Source organism: Ranitomeya imitator, chromosome 2 (genome assembly GCF_032444005.1).
Source record: "Ranitomeya imitator isolate aRanImi1 chromosome 2, aRanImi1.pri, whole genome shotgun sequence".
In the NCBI taxonomy this organism is placed as follows: domain Eukaryota; kingdom Metazoa; phylum Chordata; class Amphibia; order Anura; family Dendrobatidae; genus Ranitomeya; species Ranitomeya imitator.
Genome location: NC_091283.1, coordinates 521,191,741 through 521,209,475, shown reverse-complemented (window position 1 = coordinate 521,209,475; position 17,735 = coordinate 521,191,741). Strand labels below are relative to the sequence as shown.

At 46.2% G+C, this 17,735-nt stretch overlaps 1 protein-coding gene and 3 non-coding genes across 4 annotated transcripts; all 4 read right to left on the bottom strand.

The window, feature by feature from the left end:
* Positions 1-8,422: 8,422 nt before the first annotated feature.
* Positions 8,423-11,512, bottom strand: LOC138664807 (eukaryotic translation initiation factor 6-like). Its single transcript, XM_069751781.1, has 3 exons — positions 11,403-11,512; positions 9,554-9,729; positions 8,423-8,632 (listed from the first exon to the last, which is right to left on the bottom strand). The coding sequence occupies exons 1-3, from the start codon at positions 11,410-11,412 to the stop codon at positions 8,438-8,440; spliced, it is 381 nt and encodes a 126-aa protein (XP_069607882.1). The 5' UTR covers positions 11,413-11,512; the 3' UTR covers positions 8,423-8,437.
* Positions 11,513-16,444: 4,932 nt separating this feature from the next.
* TRNAP-UGG (transfer RNA proline (anticodon UGG)) lies at positions 16,445-16,516 on the bottom strand. The gene has a single exon. It is a non-coding gene; the product is annotated as a tRNA-Pro (tRNA).
* A 400-nt stretch (positions 16,517-16,916) lies between these two features.
* On the bottom strand, positions 16,917-16,988 carry TRNAP-CGG (transfer RNA proline (anticodon CGG)). The gene has a single exon. It is a non-coding gene; the product is annotated as a tRNA-Pro (tRNA).
* Positions 16,989-17,128: 140 nt separating this feature from the next.
* TRNAP-AGG (transfer RNA proline (anticodon AGG)) lies at positions 17,129-17,200 on the bottom strand. The gene has a single exon. It is a non-coding gene; the product is annotated as a tRNA-Pro (tRNA).
* Between the last annotated feature and the right edge of the window lie 535 nt (positions 17,201-17,735).

Sequence of the window (17,735 nt, the reverse complement as noted above, 5' to 3'; positions counted from 1 at the left end):
CGCAGCCTCGTGAGTACATGTCTATTCCTATTTCGGTGCCGGGTACGGTGGGGTTAGTGGAGGGGGTAGGGGACGCTGGTTCTGGGCTTCCTGGCGTTAGAGAGCTTTTGGCAGGTATGTCGCATATTTTGAGGCGATTGGACGCGGGGCCAGCAAGTAATATGGGAGGGTCACCTGCTGGGGCTTGGTTGGTGGATCCTGTTAGTACAGCCGGGGGAGGGGGCTCCGGTGAATTAGTGAGGTCTGGGGCGGCCGCGTCGGCCCAGGCTGCTGGGGTGTCAGTGTCGGTTCAAACGGAGACGGGTAAGAAGGATGAGATAAAGTTGGATGATCGGGCAAAAGGGGAGGTCTTTGTGTGCTTTGAGGGTCCCCTCGGTGCCCATTTAAAGAAGGAGGTGAAGGAGAAGATCTGGAAGGATGAATTTGTTGAGATTTTCTCCCTCCTCCCTTTGGAAAAATTTAATCTGGACAAAGGGAAAAAAGATGATAGCAAAAAGGAAGAGGAGGAAAAAAGGCGTTGGCGCCTGATTCCGCAAACGTTTGTTAATTGGCAACAGGCTTTTGCTATCTTGGCCAGTGTGATAGGAGAAAAATTCCCGGAAAATTGCTCGGGTCTTTTCTGTTACTTTGATTCTATTGGTGAGGCACATCGTACGTATGGGGGCCAGGCTTGGCAGCGTTACGATGAACAATTCAGGCAGCGGAAGGCGGTTAGGCCTGAGATAAAATGGGAGCATAAGGACATTGGATTGTGGCTGAAGGTGATGGCCCCTGTGAGGTACGGGCAGTCCTTTCAAGGGGGCGCGGGGAGTAGTAGTCAGCAATCAGGACAAGGGGGAGGAGGAGGACAGGGGTATCAAGGGGCGAAGGAAAAAACGGGAACGTGCTGGCAGTTCAATGACGGCCAGTGCAAGTATGGCAATACCTGCAGGTTTAAGCACGTGTGTTCCCATTGTAGCGGAGCTTCACACGGGGCTTCAAAATGTTTCAGAAAAGCAAGGGGCAAGCCAGCAGGGGGTAGCGGTCATGGGGGTGACGCCGGTGAGGCTTCAAAAGATGGCCCCTTATCTAAGTAGATATCCGGACCGGTTGAAGGCGGTGGTGATTAGGGACGGTTTTGCTGAAGGTTTTAGGATTCCTCACCCGAATCATACGGTCCCCTTTTCTACAAAAAATCTGAGGTCAGCAAGTTTACATGCGGATGTTGTTTCGAGTAAGTTAGCAAAAGAGGTGGAGTTAGGAAGAATGGCGGGCCCGTTTAGTTCGCTGCCTATGGAAGGGGTGATCGTTTCTCCATTGGGGGTGGTGCCCAAGAAGGAGCCAAATAAGTTTCGTTTAATCCAGCACCTATCGTACCCAAAAGGTTGTTCTGTTAACGATGGCATTGCGGAGGAATTATGCTCGGTTGTATACACGTCGTTCGATGCGGCAGTGCAATGGGTTCGTATGTACGGAGCGGGGGCCTTGATGGCGAAGACAGACATCGAGTCTGCCTTTCGGCTTCTGCCGGTACATCCGGAGAGCATTCCGTTACTAGGTTGTTTTTGGAATGGAGAATTTTATTTAGACAGGTGTTTGCCGATGGGCTGTTCCATTTCTTGCTCGTTGTTTGAAACTTTCAGTACTTTTTTGGAATGGGTTGTTAGAGACGTTTCTGATGTTGCTTCGGTCATTCATTATTTGGATGACTTCATGTTTGTGGGCCCCCCGGACTCTGCGGTTTGCGGTAATTTATTGGCCACCATGGAATGGGTGTCCGGGCATTTCGGGGTCCCTTTGGCGCAGGAGAAAACAGAGGGTCCCTGTACGGTCTTAAGTTTTCTCGGGATTCTTATCGATTCTAGAAAGATGGAATGCAGGTTGCCCGACGACAAATTGTTGTTGCTGAAGCAGGAGGTGTCCAGAATCGGAAAATTGAGGAAAGTGACGTTGAAGGAGTTACAGTCGTTGCTAGGGCGCTTAAATTTTGCGTGCCGGATCATGCCTATGGGCCGGATTTTTTGCCGAAGGTTGTCCAGAGCTACGGCGGGAGTCCGTGCAGCTCATCATTTCATACGTTTGAGCCGGGAGCACAAGGACGATCTGTTGGTTTGGCAGCGTTTCTTGGAAAATTATAATGGCAGATCATTGATTCAGCAGGAGGATTTGAACGCCTTTGATTGTGAAATTTATACGGACGCAGCAGGGGGAGCCGGTTATGGCGCCTACTGTGCAGGCAAATGGAGTGTCGGAGTGTGGCCGGAAGAATGGCGGCAAAACGGGCTAACCAAAAATTTGGCATTGTTGGAGTTGTTCCCAATTGTAGTGGCAGCGTTTATTTGGGGCGAGAATTTTAAGGATCGTCGGGTACGATTCCATTGTGATAACTTGAGTGTCGTGTCAGTTATCAACAGTTTATCTTCCTCTTCTCCCCCCGTGATTAGGTTGGTTAGGGAATTGGTGTTGAGGTGTTTGGAATTGAATTCGTGGATTTCGGCGGTGCATGTACCAGGTGTCCAAAACAATATAGCTGATGCTTTATCTCGTTTTCAGTGGGACCGATTCCGGGAACTGGCGCCAGATTCGGAACCTACAGGAGCGGGATGTCCTTCGCATCTGTGGCAGATTGTTGCGGAAGGGGAGGTCGCTTGATACAGGCCTCACTGTCGAGCAGGACATGGTCGGATTATGCAGCGGCGTGGGAGATGTGGGAAGGTTGGTTGGTCCAATGCGGCCCAGTGGAATCCGACGGCGATAAGATTATGGCTCTGCTGGCTTTGATGGGTAAGGCGGCCGAATGGGGATGGTCCGTTTCGAGGTTAAACAAAGTTGTTGCGGGTCTGGCCTTTGGTTTTCGGTTGCAAGGTTCAGCTGATCTGACAAAAGATTTTTTGATAAGGCAGGCTTTGAAGGGTTTTCGGAAGGGCAATGTGTCTTTTGATAAGCGTAGGCCGATTTCTTTTGGTATGCTGGAACGGCTTGGGGAGGCTTTGGGCGGTATTTGTAGTTCGCAGTTTGAGGTTGTATTGTTTAGGTTAGCCTTCTCTTTAGCGTTCTTTGGCGCTTTGCGCCTGGGGGAGCTGGTGTCCCCAAATAAAAATAAGGTGGGTGGTCTGTTAGCGGAAGATGTTGACTTTTGGGCAGGAGGTATTGTATTTTGGATCAGGCATTCTAAGACTGATCAGCTTGGTAGGGGTAGGCGAGTGGTGCTGGGGAGAGTTGACGGTAGCGGGATGTGCCCGCAGCACTGTTTGGAATCTTATTGGCGTCTGTCGGCACTGAGGGCAGGCCCTTTGTTACGACATCAGAACGGGGAATTTTTGTCGCGCTACCAATTTACGGCGCTGTTGAAGAGGGGTTTGGGATCGTTGGGTGTTGACCCGAAGAATTTCGGGTCGCATTCATTTCGAATTGGTGCTGCGTCCGAGGCGGATGGTCTGGGCCTAGGCGTTGATGTTATCAAAAGAATAGGCAGATGGAGTTCGGATCGATATCTGTCTTATATTAGGAATTAGGTCTGTGGGGGAGAGAGCCTTGTTATGGTGTTAATCATTGTTGTGTTTTTTCAGGTCGAACCTCCCTCCTGGCATGGATTATCGGACATTCATTTGTTCATTGGGGTGCGCTTCGTGCGGATGTCAGGCGAAATGGTAGGCAATTAGGCTTTGTAAGGGATTCGGTGGTTATTAGATGGTTGGGATTCCGGGGTATGTTATGGCGGAGTTTGTTGCCGGCAGTTGCCAACGCCGCTAGATTGGATCGACCCCCGGACATTTTGGTGGTTCACCTTGGAGGAAATGATTTGGGAGTTAGGCCAGTGAGGGAGTTGATCAGAGACATTCGTTTTGATTTTTTACGGTTGTGGGTATCTTTCCCGGGTGTTGTGACGGTGTGGTCGGACATTGTACCAAGGCGGAAGTGGCGTGATGTACGGTCCCATAGAGGGATCAATAGAGCCCGGGTGAAGCTGAATAGGGCGGTGGCAGGATTTGTGTCTCGGAACGGGGGTATTGCCGTTAGACATTTGGAGCTGGAGGATGGGATTGGCAATTATTGGAGGGATGATGGAGTGCATCTTAATGATGTTGGTATGGATTTATGGGCACTCGGGCTACAGGAAGGAGTCGAGAGAGCTTTGGTGGCGGTGGGGCACTCACGAGCCTGAGGTGGTCAGGGCTGTTCGTGTGTGGCGGGGGGTGGGGTTCTTGGAGGTGGTGATGACGTTTTTACGGGGTTGATCTGGCTTTTGTTTACGGGCTCTGGACGGGGAATTTACCTCGGGAGCTTTGGGGTTTTGGTTTGCCCGAAATGGGTTACATGGTGCCCTTGAGCTGGTGGTCACGGCTGAGGGTAAAGAAGTGTTTGGTTTTAAAGTTGGTGGTGGCTTTATGCCTATTTTTGAGCCAGATTTCTTACCCCCAAGAACCCTCCCCTCCAGGTTTTTACATATGGTATATATGTTGTTATTTATGTTATTGTTTGTTTAATAAAATGGCCGCTGTGGCCAAAATTATCCAAAGAAATTTACGTGTTGGTGTTTAATTTAAATTTACAGGAGAAGGGGAGAATGGCCCCCTGGGGATGGTGTGGGGGTCAGGAAGATTGAGTACGGGAAAGACCCTGTTTTGGCGATACGCGGTCAAGAAGGGGGGCTGTAATGGGCGCAGCTGGATGAAAGCCCCCACATGACTGCGTTGCCAAGAAGGGAGTTTTAGAGTTTTGAATAAAAAAAAAAAAAAAAAAAGGGATCTTATAGGTGATTGGTGGAAATTTTTGAATAAGGGGTGGACCTAGTGGGGAAAGGAGGCAGGGGCTGGAGAAGTGCGGGAAGGATCACTTGTGAGGTGAATCATCAGGAGAGAAGCCCACCCTCCCTCCCTTTATTGTGGATTAGTTTAAGTGAACAGTTTGATGGAGGGGTAGCCGGGGAGTTGGGTTTTTTCTCATCTCGGTTTTTTAATCAGTTATTGCCAGAGGGGAGTTTTCGTTATCATTGTCACAGTGGCAGTTTTGGCGGGGGGTGGGGTTCTTGGAGGTGGTGATGACGTTTTTACGGGGTTGATCTGGCTTTTGTTTACGGGCTCTGGACGGGGAATTTACCTCGGGAGCTTTGGGGTTTTGGTTTGCCCGAAATGGGTTACATGGTGCCCTTGAGCTGGTGGTCACGGCTGAGGGTAAAGAAGTGTTTGGTTTTAAAGTTGGTGGTGGCTTTATGCCTATTTTTGAGCCAGATTTCTTACCCCCAAGAACCCTCCCCTCCAGGTTTTTACATATGGTATATATGTTGTTATTTATGTTATTGTTTGTTTAATAAAATGGCCGCTGTGGCCAAAATTATCCAAAGAAATTTACGTGTTGGTGTTTAATTTAAATTTACAGGAGAAGGGGAGAATGGCCCCCTGGGGATGGTGTGGGGGTCAGGAAGATTGAGTACGGGAAAGACCCTGTTTTGGCGATACGCGGTCATGAGTGCCAAGTAATTTATTCTACATGACTGACGGGTTGGATACCTAACTTGTGCACCTCCTACAAACCTTGAGTGCCGTGGTTTCTATCATTACGTGACCTACAGACAGTGTCAGGTTGGGATAGAGATTATAGGATAAAGATTGCTCTATTCTGAAAAGAAAATAAAACCCTTCTGCAGGCAGACGCCAGCCTGTGTAGTTGCAGCTATTGGTGATCCAATGGCTGCTACTGAGCAGGCGTCGGCAGTGCCACCTTTGTAGAGAACAAACAAAAAAATTCTCTCCTCCAAAGGAAAAAAAAAAAGATTAAGAAACCACCACAAGACAGATTTCATCAGCCAAGGTATTTTTAATCAGTGTAAAGGAGCCGACCTGACACTGTAGGTTACTGTGCACAATCCTGCTGACAAGGAAAACAGTCATGTCACAAACCGCTATAAACTTTTACATATGGTGTTAATCTGCAGGTTAATAGCATTCTAACGCTGTGCAGCCCCAGCACTGAAAGACTGGATACTGGGAGGAAAAACTTAATTCCTCTCGGCAGCCTCAAGCTTTCAGTCATAGTGGTGCTGCCGGCACAGCTACAGTCACCGCTCAGTACACAGTGAGCGACCGCTGTAACTGAGCTGCCAGCACTGACTTGCAGTGGATCTGTGCAGAGTCAGCCATCAGTCAGTGGCGAGGAATGGTTAGAGCCGCTGCTCACTATGTTCTGACTAAAGACTGCAGCAGAGCTGGCCACGCCTGTATGACTGACAGCTGGAGTAATAAAGTTCATGTCCTCATGGTAGCCAGTCTTTCAGTGCGGCATTACAATGCTATTAACTTGCAGATAAGCACCATAGAATTACGGTAGGTTATTAGCGTTTGGGAACATGGCAGGTTCCCTTTAACAGGGAATAGGTCATCAGGTTTTTGCCACCTAAAATGACATAAGCATGACATGGGGACAGAGACCCCAATTCCAGTGACATGTTACTTGCTAGGCTGCTTGCTGTACTTTTCATAATCTCCTGCTGGTAAAACAGGGAAAACTAGTAAACCTCATGCCAAGTAGTCCTCCATATTCATAAGCTGTGTATAACCCCGCCCCACCACGGACTGGCAGCTTTCTGTACACTGTGCATAGGCAGAAATCTGCCAATAATGTGTGGCTGGGGTTATAATGAACTCATAACTGGTACATCAGTAGCAGATAAAACTACAGCAAGAAATCCAGTAAATGACTCCGCTGGAACAAGGGTCTCTGTTAGTGATAAGTGTACTAGGAAATAGCGTTCTCAAAGTATCGTGGGTGCTTGAGTAATATGTTCCAAGTCCCCGCAGCTCCACGATTTGCGGCTGTTAGCCAATCCCCGTATGTGCTGTGGCTGTTCAATTATTGTCTAATAATGCAGCCACGGAGCCTCAAATATGCTGCTCTCAGATGGGGGTAGCAAAATCCTGGCAAGACTCCCTTTAAATATATATGGCAATTTACCATTAACCCCTTCATGACCAGGGGATTTTTCGTTTTTCCGTGTTCGTTTTTCGCTCCCCTCCTTCCCAGAGCCATAACTTTTTTATTTTTCCGTCAATTTGGCCATGTGAGGGCTTATTTTTTGCGGGACGAGTTGTACTTTTGAACGACATCATTGGTTTTAGCATGTCGTGTACTAGAAAACGGGAAAAAAATTCCAAGTGCGGTGAAATTGCAAAAAAAGTGCAATCCCACACTTGTTTTTTGTTTGGCTTTTTTGCTAGGTTCACTAAATGCTAAAACTGACCTGCCATTATGATTCTCCAGGTCATTACGAGTTCATAGACACCAAACATGACTAGGTTATTTTTTATCTAAGTGGTGAAAAAAAATTCCAAACTTTGCTAAAAAAAAAAAAAAAAAATTGCGCCATTTTCCGATACTCGTAGCGTCTCCATTTTTCGTGATCTGGGGTCGGTTGAGGGCTTATTTTTTGCGTGCCGAGATGACGTTTTTAATGATAGCATTTCGGTGCAGATACGTTCTTTTGATCGCCCGTTATTGCATTTTAATGCAATGTCGCGGCGACCAAAAAAACGTAATTCTGGCGTTTCGAATTTTTTTCCCGCTACGCTGTTTAGCGATCAGGTTAATACTTTTTTTTAATTGATAGATCGGGCGATTCTGAGCGCAGCGATACCAAATATGCGTAGATTTGATATTTTTTTTATTGATTTATTTCGATTGGGGTGAAAGGGGGGTGATTTAAACTTTTATGTTTTTTTTATTTTTTTCACATTTTTTTAAACTTTTTTTTTTTTACTTTTGCCATGCTTCAATAGCCTCCATGAGAGGCTAGCAGGCATAGCACGATCGGCTCTGCTACATAGCAGCGATCTGCTGATCGCTGCTATGTAGCAGAATTGCACGTGTGCTGTGAGCGCCGACCACAGGGTGGCGCTCACAGCGACGGGCAATCAGTAACCATAGAGGTCTCAAGGACCTCTATGGTTACCATTCACAAGCATCGCCGACCCCCGATCATGTGACGGGGTCGGCGATGACGTCATTTCCGGCCGCCCGGCCGGAAGCGGTAGTTAAATGCCGCTGTCTGCGTTTGACAGCGGCATTTAACTAGTTAATAGGTGCGGGCAGATCGCGATTCTACTGTTCAAAACAGCTGACATGTCCCGGCTTTGGTGCGGGCTCACCGCGGAGCCCTGCATCAAAGCAGGGGAGCCGGCATCGGACGGTATAGTACGTCCGATGCCGGTAAGGGGTTAAAGTAACAAGCACATTTACTTTGGAAAAGCAAACTTGAGGGAAAAGAACAAAAGTCCCAGGCTGTGGAATCTGAATGCCAAATTTGACTACCATTTTTTTCCCCACATACCCTTATCTATATGTTCAAAATTACTAAACTTTCCAAAATTCCCCAGTAGGTAGCGCTAAACGGGTTGCACTAACGCAATATGAACCTAGCCTAAGAAGCAAGCTTTTATATAGCGTTTTGAAGTAGCATTCATTCTTATCTTATTTTACTTACCACTAAGGGGACTTGGAGTAATGATGACAACTCATCCTGGTCTTCTATTGATGTTTTGGGATGAACCAAACCCCCCTGATTACTAAAGGCACAGTAACTGCCAACAAGAACTTGCTCAGCAACTGTCTGCCTGAAAACCTCTACTTTCAGAACGTCTGCTAGTATCTCCTCTGTCTCCTGAAACACAAAAAGAAAATAAAGAGCAGGGATTATAGAAAGTACATTATTCTATGTTATCCTTGTGTCTTGTCTTACATTTTACAGAAGGGAAGAAGAATTTGATGGGTCAATGATGAACCATTTGTAACAAAACATTAGGTTAGGGCCAAACAGCGTGATCGGCCACAGTAGGCGACAACTTTCCCACTGCAATGACCAAATTACATACTAATTTGTAGAAAAATTGTGCAGCAATTGACCCACCATGGTTGGCCAGCGCTTTGGCCACCCTATCCATCAGGTCAGTTGTTTTTTTTTTGTCACCAATTTTGTCACCAATAGCAGGCAGTATATGATCACTTCTATGAAACGTGCCTCACTGGTAAGGCCAACCTTACAGTTTGGGGAGCACCACTGTTATCGCTGGCCACAATGAGTGGAGGCGACAGCAACAGTAAAACAGACCGGAATAAGTCCAGAATAGGTGTGTGTGTGGAAATACGAAACTGGAGGAGACTTGAAAAGGCAAGTATAGGGTTCTTTTGTTGGTTTAAAAAAAGATTCCTCTTAAAGAGATATTCTCTGTTTTGGACAGTACAGATAGAGAACGGTCTACTGCTTGGGACTAGGAAACGGCATCATCAGATTCATGCTGTGCAATAGCAGCCGATAAGTCTCACTGCAAGATACTTTGAAAAGCCATCCTGGGACTAGGTGTCTCATGTAAGACATATCCCCGGTGGCTTGTCCTTGTTCTTTGCCTGGCAGGGAGACACGTTAGCCACTGGTGCTGGGCAGGGAGAAGATTGCACGGACATGCCTTGGGTCTAGACAGCGTAGACACAGTGCCTGTCCGGCTTATCAAAGGCAACATGCCTAAAGACCAAGAGAATTTAAAGAAATGTTTACAGTAGATATTAAAAAACAAACAGCACATACCCGGTCAAGATCGGGGTGTACAAGGGCTACGTAGTCATTACAAGCCATCACATTCCCCAAAGCGGAAAGTCTCTCCTCAACCCTCTGGATTCGTACAGAGTCCGGTAAGCTGTTTCTGATGTGCTGGAGTTCTTGATCTGTTGTGTTGTTTGGGACTAGAAGGCCATTTCGGTTTCCTACATAAAATGTGAACACAAATTCAAAGCTAAAAAAGAAAAGAAATAACCTATAGACTATTTAATGTTTAGGTCATATCTTTATGCTCCTTACAAGCAGCTCAAAGAAATTTCAGACAAATATGGTGTTACAGTGAGGGTTTTTATCAGAATTTGCCTTCCATTTTCCATAAATACTTTGTTAAAGGGGTCGAGAAGAAAAGTCTGCAGTCACTTTATGCCGAATCATTAAAGTGTGCAATGTGCACATTGTCATGATTACCCTGTACTCCCCATGCGAGTGCATGGTTACGTGACTGCATGTATATGATATGTACTCGCAGCCACATAGCAATTAGATTTTTCTGCACTTCTCTCAATAGGACACAGAAAGAAAGGGATAAGAGTCTAGTCAGCATGATGTGCCCGCAAACACACAGATCGCATACATGCAGTCACTCGACCACCCACTTACATGAGGAAATACAGAGAAATCATGACAGTGTCTGCATCGCACACTGTCACAATTCAGCAGTCTGTTGTCACACGGTTAAGGTACCGTCACACTGAACGATATCGCTAGCGATCCGTGACGTTGCAGCGTCCTGGCTAGCGATATCGTTCAGTTTGACAGGCAGCAGCGATCTGGATCCTGCTGTGCCATCGTTGGTCGGTGCAGAAAGTCCAGAACTTTATTTCGTCGCTGGACTCCCTGCAGACATCGCTGAATCGGCGTGTGTGACGCCGATTCAGCGATGTCTTCACTGGTAACCAGGGTAAACATCGGGTTACTAAGCGCAGGGCCACGCTTAGTAACCCGATGTTTACCCTGGTTACCAGCGTAAAAGTAAAAAAAAACAAACACTACATACTTACCTTCCGCTGTCTGTCCCCCAGCGCTGTGCTTCTCTGCACTGTGAGCGCCGGCCGGAAAGCAGAGCACAGCGATGACATCACCACTGTGCTTTCCGGCTGGCGATCACAGTCAGTGCAGGAAAGCACAGCGCCGGGGGACAGACAGCGGAAGGTAAGTATGTAGTGTTTTTTTTTTTTTTACTTTTACGCTGGTAACCAGGGTAAACATCGGGTTACTAAGCGCGGCCCTGCGCTTAGTAACCCGATGTTTACCCTGGTTACCAGGGGACCGGCATCGTTGGTCGCTGGAGAGCTGTCTGTGTGACAGCTCTCCAGCGACCAAACAGAGATGCTGCAGCGATCAGGATTGTTGTCTGGATCGCTGCAGCGTCGCTAAATGTGACGGTACCTTTACTGCAGACCTTTCTTTTTAACTTGGAAAACCTCTTTAAACAGATGTAGTCTTTTCTGGAACTAATACGGTTTGCATATCCTTTGGATAAGGCTTCTATATCAGATCATTCGGGGGTCATCAATGTTACACACCTAGAAACCCCCTTTAGGATTTATACAGGCTGCAGCCAAACAGCAGTGTGACCTGTTGGCATTTAGTCGGCACATACAGATCAATTGCGTGGTGGATTATCTGAACATCTGCAAGTGTCATAGGCTTGATTGATGTCTGATGCCTATCCACCTGGACAATGTAAAGCATTTTGGGGGCAGTGTGAACTGTAGTCTGCAACATTACAAGAGGGATCACAAAACAAACATTTTAAAACTAACATCTCTTTATAGAAACTGCTGTATGCCATGTCATGGTTGTGATCTGTACACACCTACACACATCCTTCCAATAATTCTGCATCCAGCTATTGACGCATGCACCACTGGTATGGTCTCGGAGAGCTCTCCTTCAAATACACTGCAAGAAAAATTAAAGCAGGATTGTTTGTACAGTATAGAACATTAACATGAATTAAATCTAAATCCTGGTAATATGTATTCTTCTCAGTTATGTATTTTTCAAAAACTTTCCTGTCCTACGGAGAAGCCTGCATGTGGCCCCCAGACATAGGTATAAGCGAAACGCGCATCAGAGTACTGGGCAGTGTTGGTTCTTCTGTGCATGATTGCACATGGTGGGTGTAGGGGTGTGACTGATATCTTCACTATGCGGACGGTAATGCAGGGGGTCTGCTGACTACCTAGGTGAAAACTAAGTGATTTATTTATGTAGCATTGGCTGTTCATATAGGTTTACAAGGACTCTATGTTATAGCCATACCCATGTTATTAATTCTAGTTTGATTGACCATTTATGGTCAATCACGCGGTTTTTAATCTTGCCACACTGCATATTTTTAGGGCTTTATTTATGGTTTTTATCTTCTGCAATTGTGTTTTTAGTGTATGTTCATAAAGTATAATAAATTTTGTCATAAAGACTAATATAATTTATATTATATTTGGTGGTAATTATAGGACCAAATGCTGTTTCTGGGCCCCTATGATAATTGAACTGAATTATTTTGATTATAGGCTTAGTTTTCCAGTTTTGGCTAGTATCAAAAAGAAAGTACGGTAGCTTTATTTGAAGCATGACACCAAAAAGTCCAAAAAACCCATGCTTAAAAAAAAAAAACGCACACAAACGCAATGAAAAGAAATAATCAAGTAACCCAATTTAAACATTAGGTGCAGAGATTCTACATCATCAAAAAGCTCATTGGGGGGGAGGGGGGGGGACGTAGCCTGAAGGGGTTGTCCAGTACATTTATACTAATGACCTGTTCCAATGATAAACATTATTAGTTGGGGCCCAGCACCCTACCGATCAGCTGTAATCACCTGCAGTGGCCGAATGCAGTGCACGGCGCACACCACCAATGCTCCATACGCAGTTTAGTAGCCATTGCCTAATCTAACAGATTAGCTCCTGATGAAAAGAATAAGCTGATATATGCATAGCCCTGTAGGAGCCACTAAACAGTATGTAAAAATGCGATTCAGCTCCTATGCAATGTTTTTGTCAGACTGCCGGACATTATAGCTGCTAATCAGTGTGGGTGTCGAGAGCCCACCAGCTGTCTGATATTGCTAAACTATTACAATCATAGGTCAATAGTATAAAGGTACTGAACCTCCCCTTGACAAAGTGACAAGGTAAGAACCAGCCACTAGGAGAATGGTCCCCACTAGTGATGAGCAATCCCTGCACGTGTCGCGGCTGCCGAACTGTAATGTAATAATTACCATTTATCTATTACAAGTTCTGTGGCGGTGTCCGCCCCACACTGCCTGTATGTACAAGATGCAGTCACCAGTGACGTTTTCTCCTAAGGTTCTGCTCAAACATGTCAGAGCCTTTCCCAATATATACCTCAGACTGCAGTTTCTACCATATATTATGGGCCACTATACGGCAACGTATCATGTTAAAGGGAACCTGTCACCAGAAAAATGCTATTAACCTGCAGATATGGGGTTAATCTGCAGGTTAATGGCATTACTAACCTACCCGGTGCCCAAACTTACCCGAACAATGCATAGAGAAAATTAACTTTATTGCCCCCAGCAGCGTTCCAGGTTCCGTCACCGCTCCAAGTATACAGAGCGGCAGATGTAACCACGCACCGGGACCTAAGTGACACTGACTCCACATTGGCGCCGGCAACATGGTTACAGATGCCGCTCTGTATATTCAGCGCAGTGACTGAACCCGGAGAATGGCGCTGGGGTGGTTTTTTTCTTTTTTTACACAAACGTTGAATTTTTCTTCATTACATAAATAAGAAAGAACATATACATGTTTGGTATTTGCGAACTTGTAATGGCCTGGAGAATCATAATGGCAGGTCAGGTTTAGCATTTAGTACAACTAAACGGTTGGTGAAACGGTAGACAACTCTGCATTGCCCAGAAAGCACAGAGAAGCGCAGGGAGAGGAGACATGGGGTGTCCGGGAAACTTCCCAACTCTTTCAGGAGGTATCACTGTTTACCAAGCATATCTTCCATATATTGTGAGGCAGTAAGTACGGCCAATGGAGATCTCTGCATGTGTGAGGTCATGTCTTGTGGATAGGGCCCACACCGGGGAAACCGGGACCTGCTGTGTCCGCTGCATAGAGCCCAGCTGCCAGCTACGTTCTACAGACAGCACCAACCTACATGCAGCTACCTGACCAGGCACTGATCACAGCCAGCCTCTCAGGCTGTGTGCACACGTTCAGGATTTTTCACGATAAAGCCGCAAAAAAAAAAAGAGCATACATTAAGCATCCTATTATTAGAATGCAATTCGCATTTTTTTGTGCTCATGTTGCTTTTTTTTCCGCAGCGGAATCGCATTCTGGAAAAAAACGCAGCATGTTCATTCTTTGTGGGGAATCATGGGGATTCCGCACACATAGGAATGCATTGATCCGCTTACTTTCCGCATGTGGCTATGCCCACTATGTGGGAAGTAAGCGGATCATGTGCGGTTGGTACCCAGGGTGGAGGAGAGGAGACTCCTTCAGGCCTGGGAACCATATAATTGTTTAAAAAAAAAAAAAAAGAATTGAAATAAAAAAAAATCATGATATTCTCACCTTCCAGCGCCCCCGCTCCTCGCGATGCTTCCGTTCCCAGTGATGCTTTGTGGCAATGACCTGTGATGGCGTGCGGTCTCGCGTCATGCTACGTCATATGGGGTCATTGCCGCTAGGCATTACTGGAAGCGCAAGCATCGTGAGGAGCTGGAAGGTGAGAATATCATGATTTTTTTTATTATTTTTAACATTACAGTATATCTTTTTACTATTGACACTGCAGAGGCAGCATCAATAGTAAATAGTTGGTCACACTTGTCAAACACTGTGTTTGACAATTGTGACCAACCTGTCAAGTTTTCCAAGCGATGCTACAGATCGCGGGGAAAACGCTAGCATTCTGTAAGCTAATAACGCTTGTAAAACGCTAGTGTTTAGCGGGAAAACGCATGCCAATTCCGCATGTGATGTACCCACGGCAGGAGATGCGGAATTGGCGCGGAGATTCTGCAATGTGTGCACTTACAAGAACGTAATAGCAACCGTCTATCAATTAACAATATTCAATATAGAACCAAATGTGTGCACTTAGCCTTAATTATCTCGGGACGGACTAAACTGCATATTGGGATGATGGGATGAGGGGATGATGGGCTGCAATACTAGACTCCACCACTAGATGGCAGCACATTTTACAAATGCAGCCCAGGAAATTACTTCTTGTAATATAACAAGAAGGGAATATGAGTATAACTATTGTTCTGTATGGGGATTATGGGTGAAATATCACAAATACACATGCCCAGGAACATACTTCATCTACTTCTGATAGGAATATGGGTATATCTATTGTTCTGTATGGGGATTATGGGTGAAATATCACAAATACACATGTCCAGTAACATACTTCATCTACTTCTGATAGGAATATGGGTATAATTATTGTTCTGTATGGGGATTATGGGTGAAATATCACAAATACACATGCTCAGGAACATACTTCATCTACTTCTGCTAGGAATATGGGTATAATTATTGTTCTGTATGGGGATTATGGGTGAAATATCACAAATACACATGCCCAGGAACATATTTCATCTACTTCTGATAGGAATATGGGTATAATTATTATTCTGTATGGGGATTATGGGTAAAATATCACAAATACACATGCCCAGGAACATATTTCATCTACTTCTGATAGGAATATGGGTATAATTATTGTTCTGTATGGGGATTATGGGTGAAATATCACAAATACACATGCCCAGGAACATACTTCATCTACTTCTGATAGGAATATGGGTATAATTATTGTTCTGTATGGGGATTATGGGTGAAATATCACAAATACACATGCCCAGGAACATATTTCATCTACTTCTGATAGGAATATGGGTATAATTATTGTTCTGTATGGGGATTATGGGTGAAATATCACAAATACACATGCCCAGGAACATATTTCATCTACTTCTGATAGGAATATGGGTATAATTATTGTTCTGTATGGGGATTATGGGTGAAATATCACAAATACACATGCCCAGGAACATACTTCATCTACTTCTGATAGGAATATGGGTATAATTATTGTTCTGTATGGGGATTATGGGTGAAATATCACAAATACACATGCCCAGGAACATATTTCATCTACTTCTGATAGGAATATGGGTATAACTATTGTTCTGTATGGGGATTATGGGTGAAATATCACAAATACACATGCCCAGGAACATACTTTATCTACTTCTGATAGGAATATGGGTATAATTATTGTTCTGTATGGGGATTATGGGTGAAATATCACAAATACACATGCCCAGGAACATATTTCATCTACTTCTGATAGGAATATGGGTATAACTATTGTGCTGTATGGGGATTATGGGTGAAATACCACAAATACACATGCCCAGGAACATACTTCATCTACTTCTGATAGGAATATGAGTATAATTATTGTTCTGTATGGGGATTATGGGTGAAATACCACAAATACACATGCCCAGGAACATATTTCATCTACTTCTGATAGGAATATGGGTATAATTATTGTTCTGTATGGGGATTATGGGTGAAATACCACAAATACACATGCCCAGGAACATATTTCATCTACTTCTGATAGGAATATGGGTATAATTATTTGGCGCAAAAGAGCTCAAAACAAGTGGAGATACGCGTGGGGTCAAGGCCTGCCACAGGTCCAGGCGCCTTGAGGGGCAGGGTGGCACATGCCGCCTTCCCAGCAGTGAGTTGCAAGAAAATCCATGCGATGGACCAGCCTGCAGGAGGAAGCACAGCATGCAAGAGACCTGCGTCAAAGCTTTCCACAAGCATGGGCTCGTCCGGGATTTGAACCCGGGACCTCTCGCACCCAAAGCGAGAATCATACCCCTAGACCAACGAGCCAGCGACGGAGGCAAGGGCTGCGAGGCACCTGGCTCAGCGCCGCAATTTGGCACAGGCTGCAGCAAGAGCAAGATCTGACACTGGTGTCCAAAGAGGCAGGAGGAGTCGAGCGTGGCCACGTGACAGAAAGAGAAGAGGAACGGAGCGGTGAAACGGCCAGCCAGCTAAAGACGCCTCGCACCTTACTGGAGAAGTGGAGCCATGGCAGTCCAGCACGAGCTAAGAGCGAGCTTCCTCAGAGCTGTCGTCATTCGCAAAAAAGGCTGTGAGGCGGGGGAAACGAGCAAGACCCTTGTTGAGAAGCACCCGTGGGTACGTGACGCGGCTTTCGAGCGCCCTCGAGCAAGACCAGTGCAAAAAGGGCACTGCCACGTGTGGGACACGAGGCACACACCAGCTAGGGCTCGTCCGGGATTTGAACCCGGGACCTCTCGCACCCGAAGCGAGAATCATACCCCTAGACCAACGAGCCAACGTTTTGTGCATGCCGTGCAGCATCGTCGATTCTGCCACCTTTGTGGGCTCGGCCACAAGGAGCACGGGGAGTGGTTTAGCTAACAGAGGGAGGGCAAAAGAAGATGAACATTCTGGTTCCCCCACAGAGAAAGAGTAGGGCTCGTCCGGGATTTGAATCCGGGACCTCTCGCACCCTAAGCGAGAATCATACCCCTAGACCAACGAGCCGACGACGGAGTGGCGCTTTGCAACGTGTATGGCGTCGCCAGCATTGCCAACTGAATCACCTGCCTGGCATCTCCATAGAAAAGCATGGCTCTCTCATGGAAGATCCGCAGGAAAAAAGTCCCTGAGAGACGCACGCGAATTTTAACGAGCAGCAATCTCCAACATATGATTTTGGCGCAAAAGGGCTCAAAACAAGTGGAGATACGCGTGGGGTCAAGGCCTGCCACAGGTCCAGGCGCCTTGAGGGGCAGGGTGGCACATGCCGCCTTCCCAGCAGAGAGTTGCAAGAAAATCCATGCGATGGACCAGCCTGCAGGAGGAACCTGCCTGGCATCTCCATAGAAAAGCATGGCTCTCTCATGGAAGATCCGCAGGAAAAAAGTCCCTGAGAGACGCACGCGAATTTTAACGAGCAGCAATCTCCAACATATGATTTTGGCGCAAAAGGGCTCAAAACAAGTGGAGATACGCGTGGGGTCAAGGCCTGCCACAGGTCCAGGCGCCTTGAGGGGCAGGGTGGCACATGCCGCCTTCC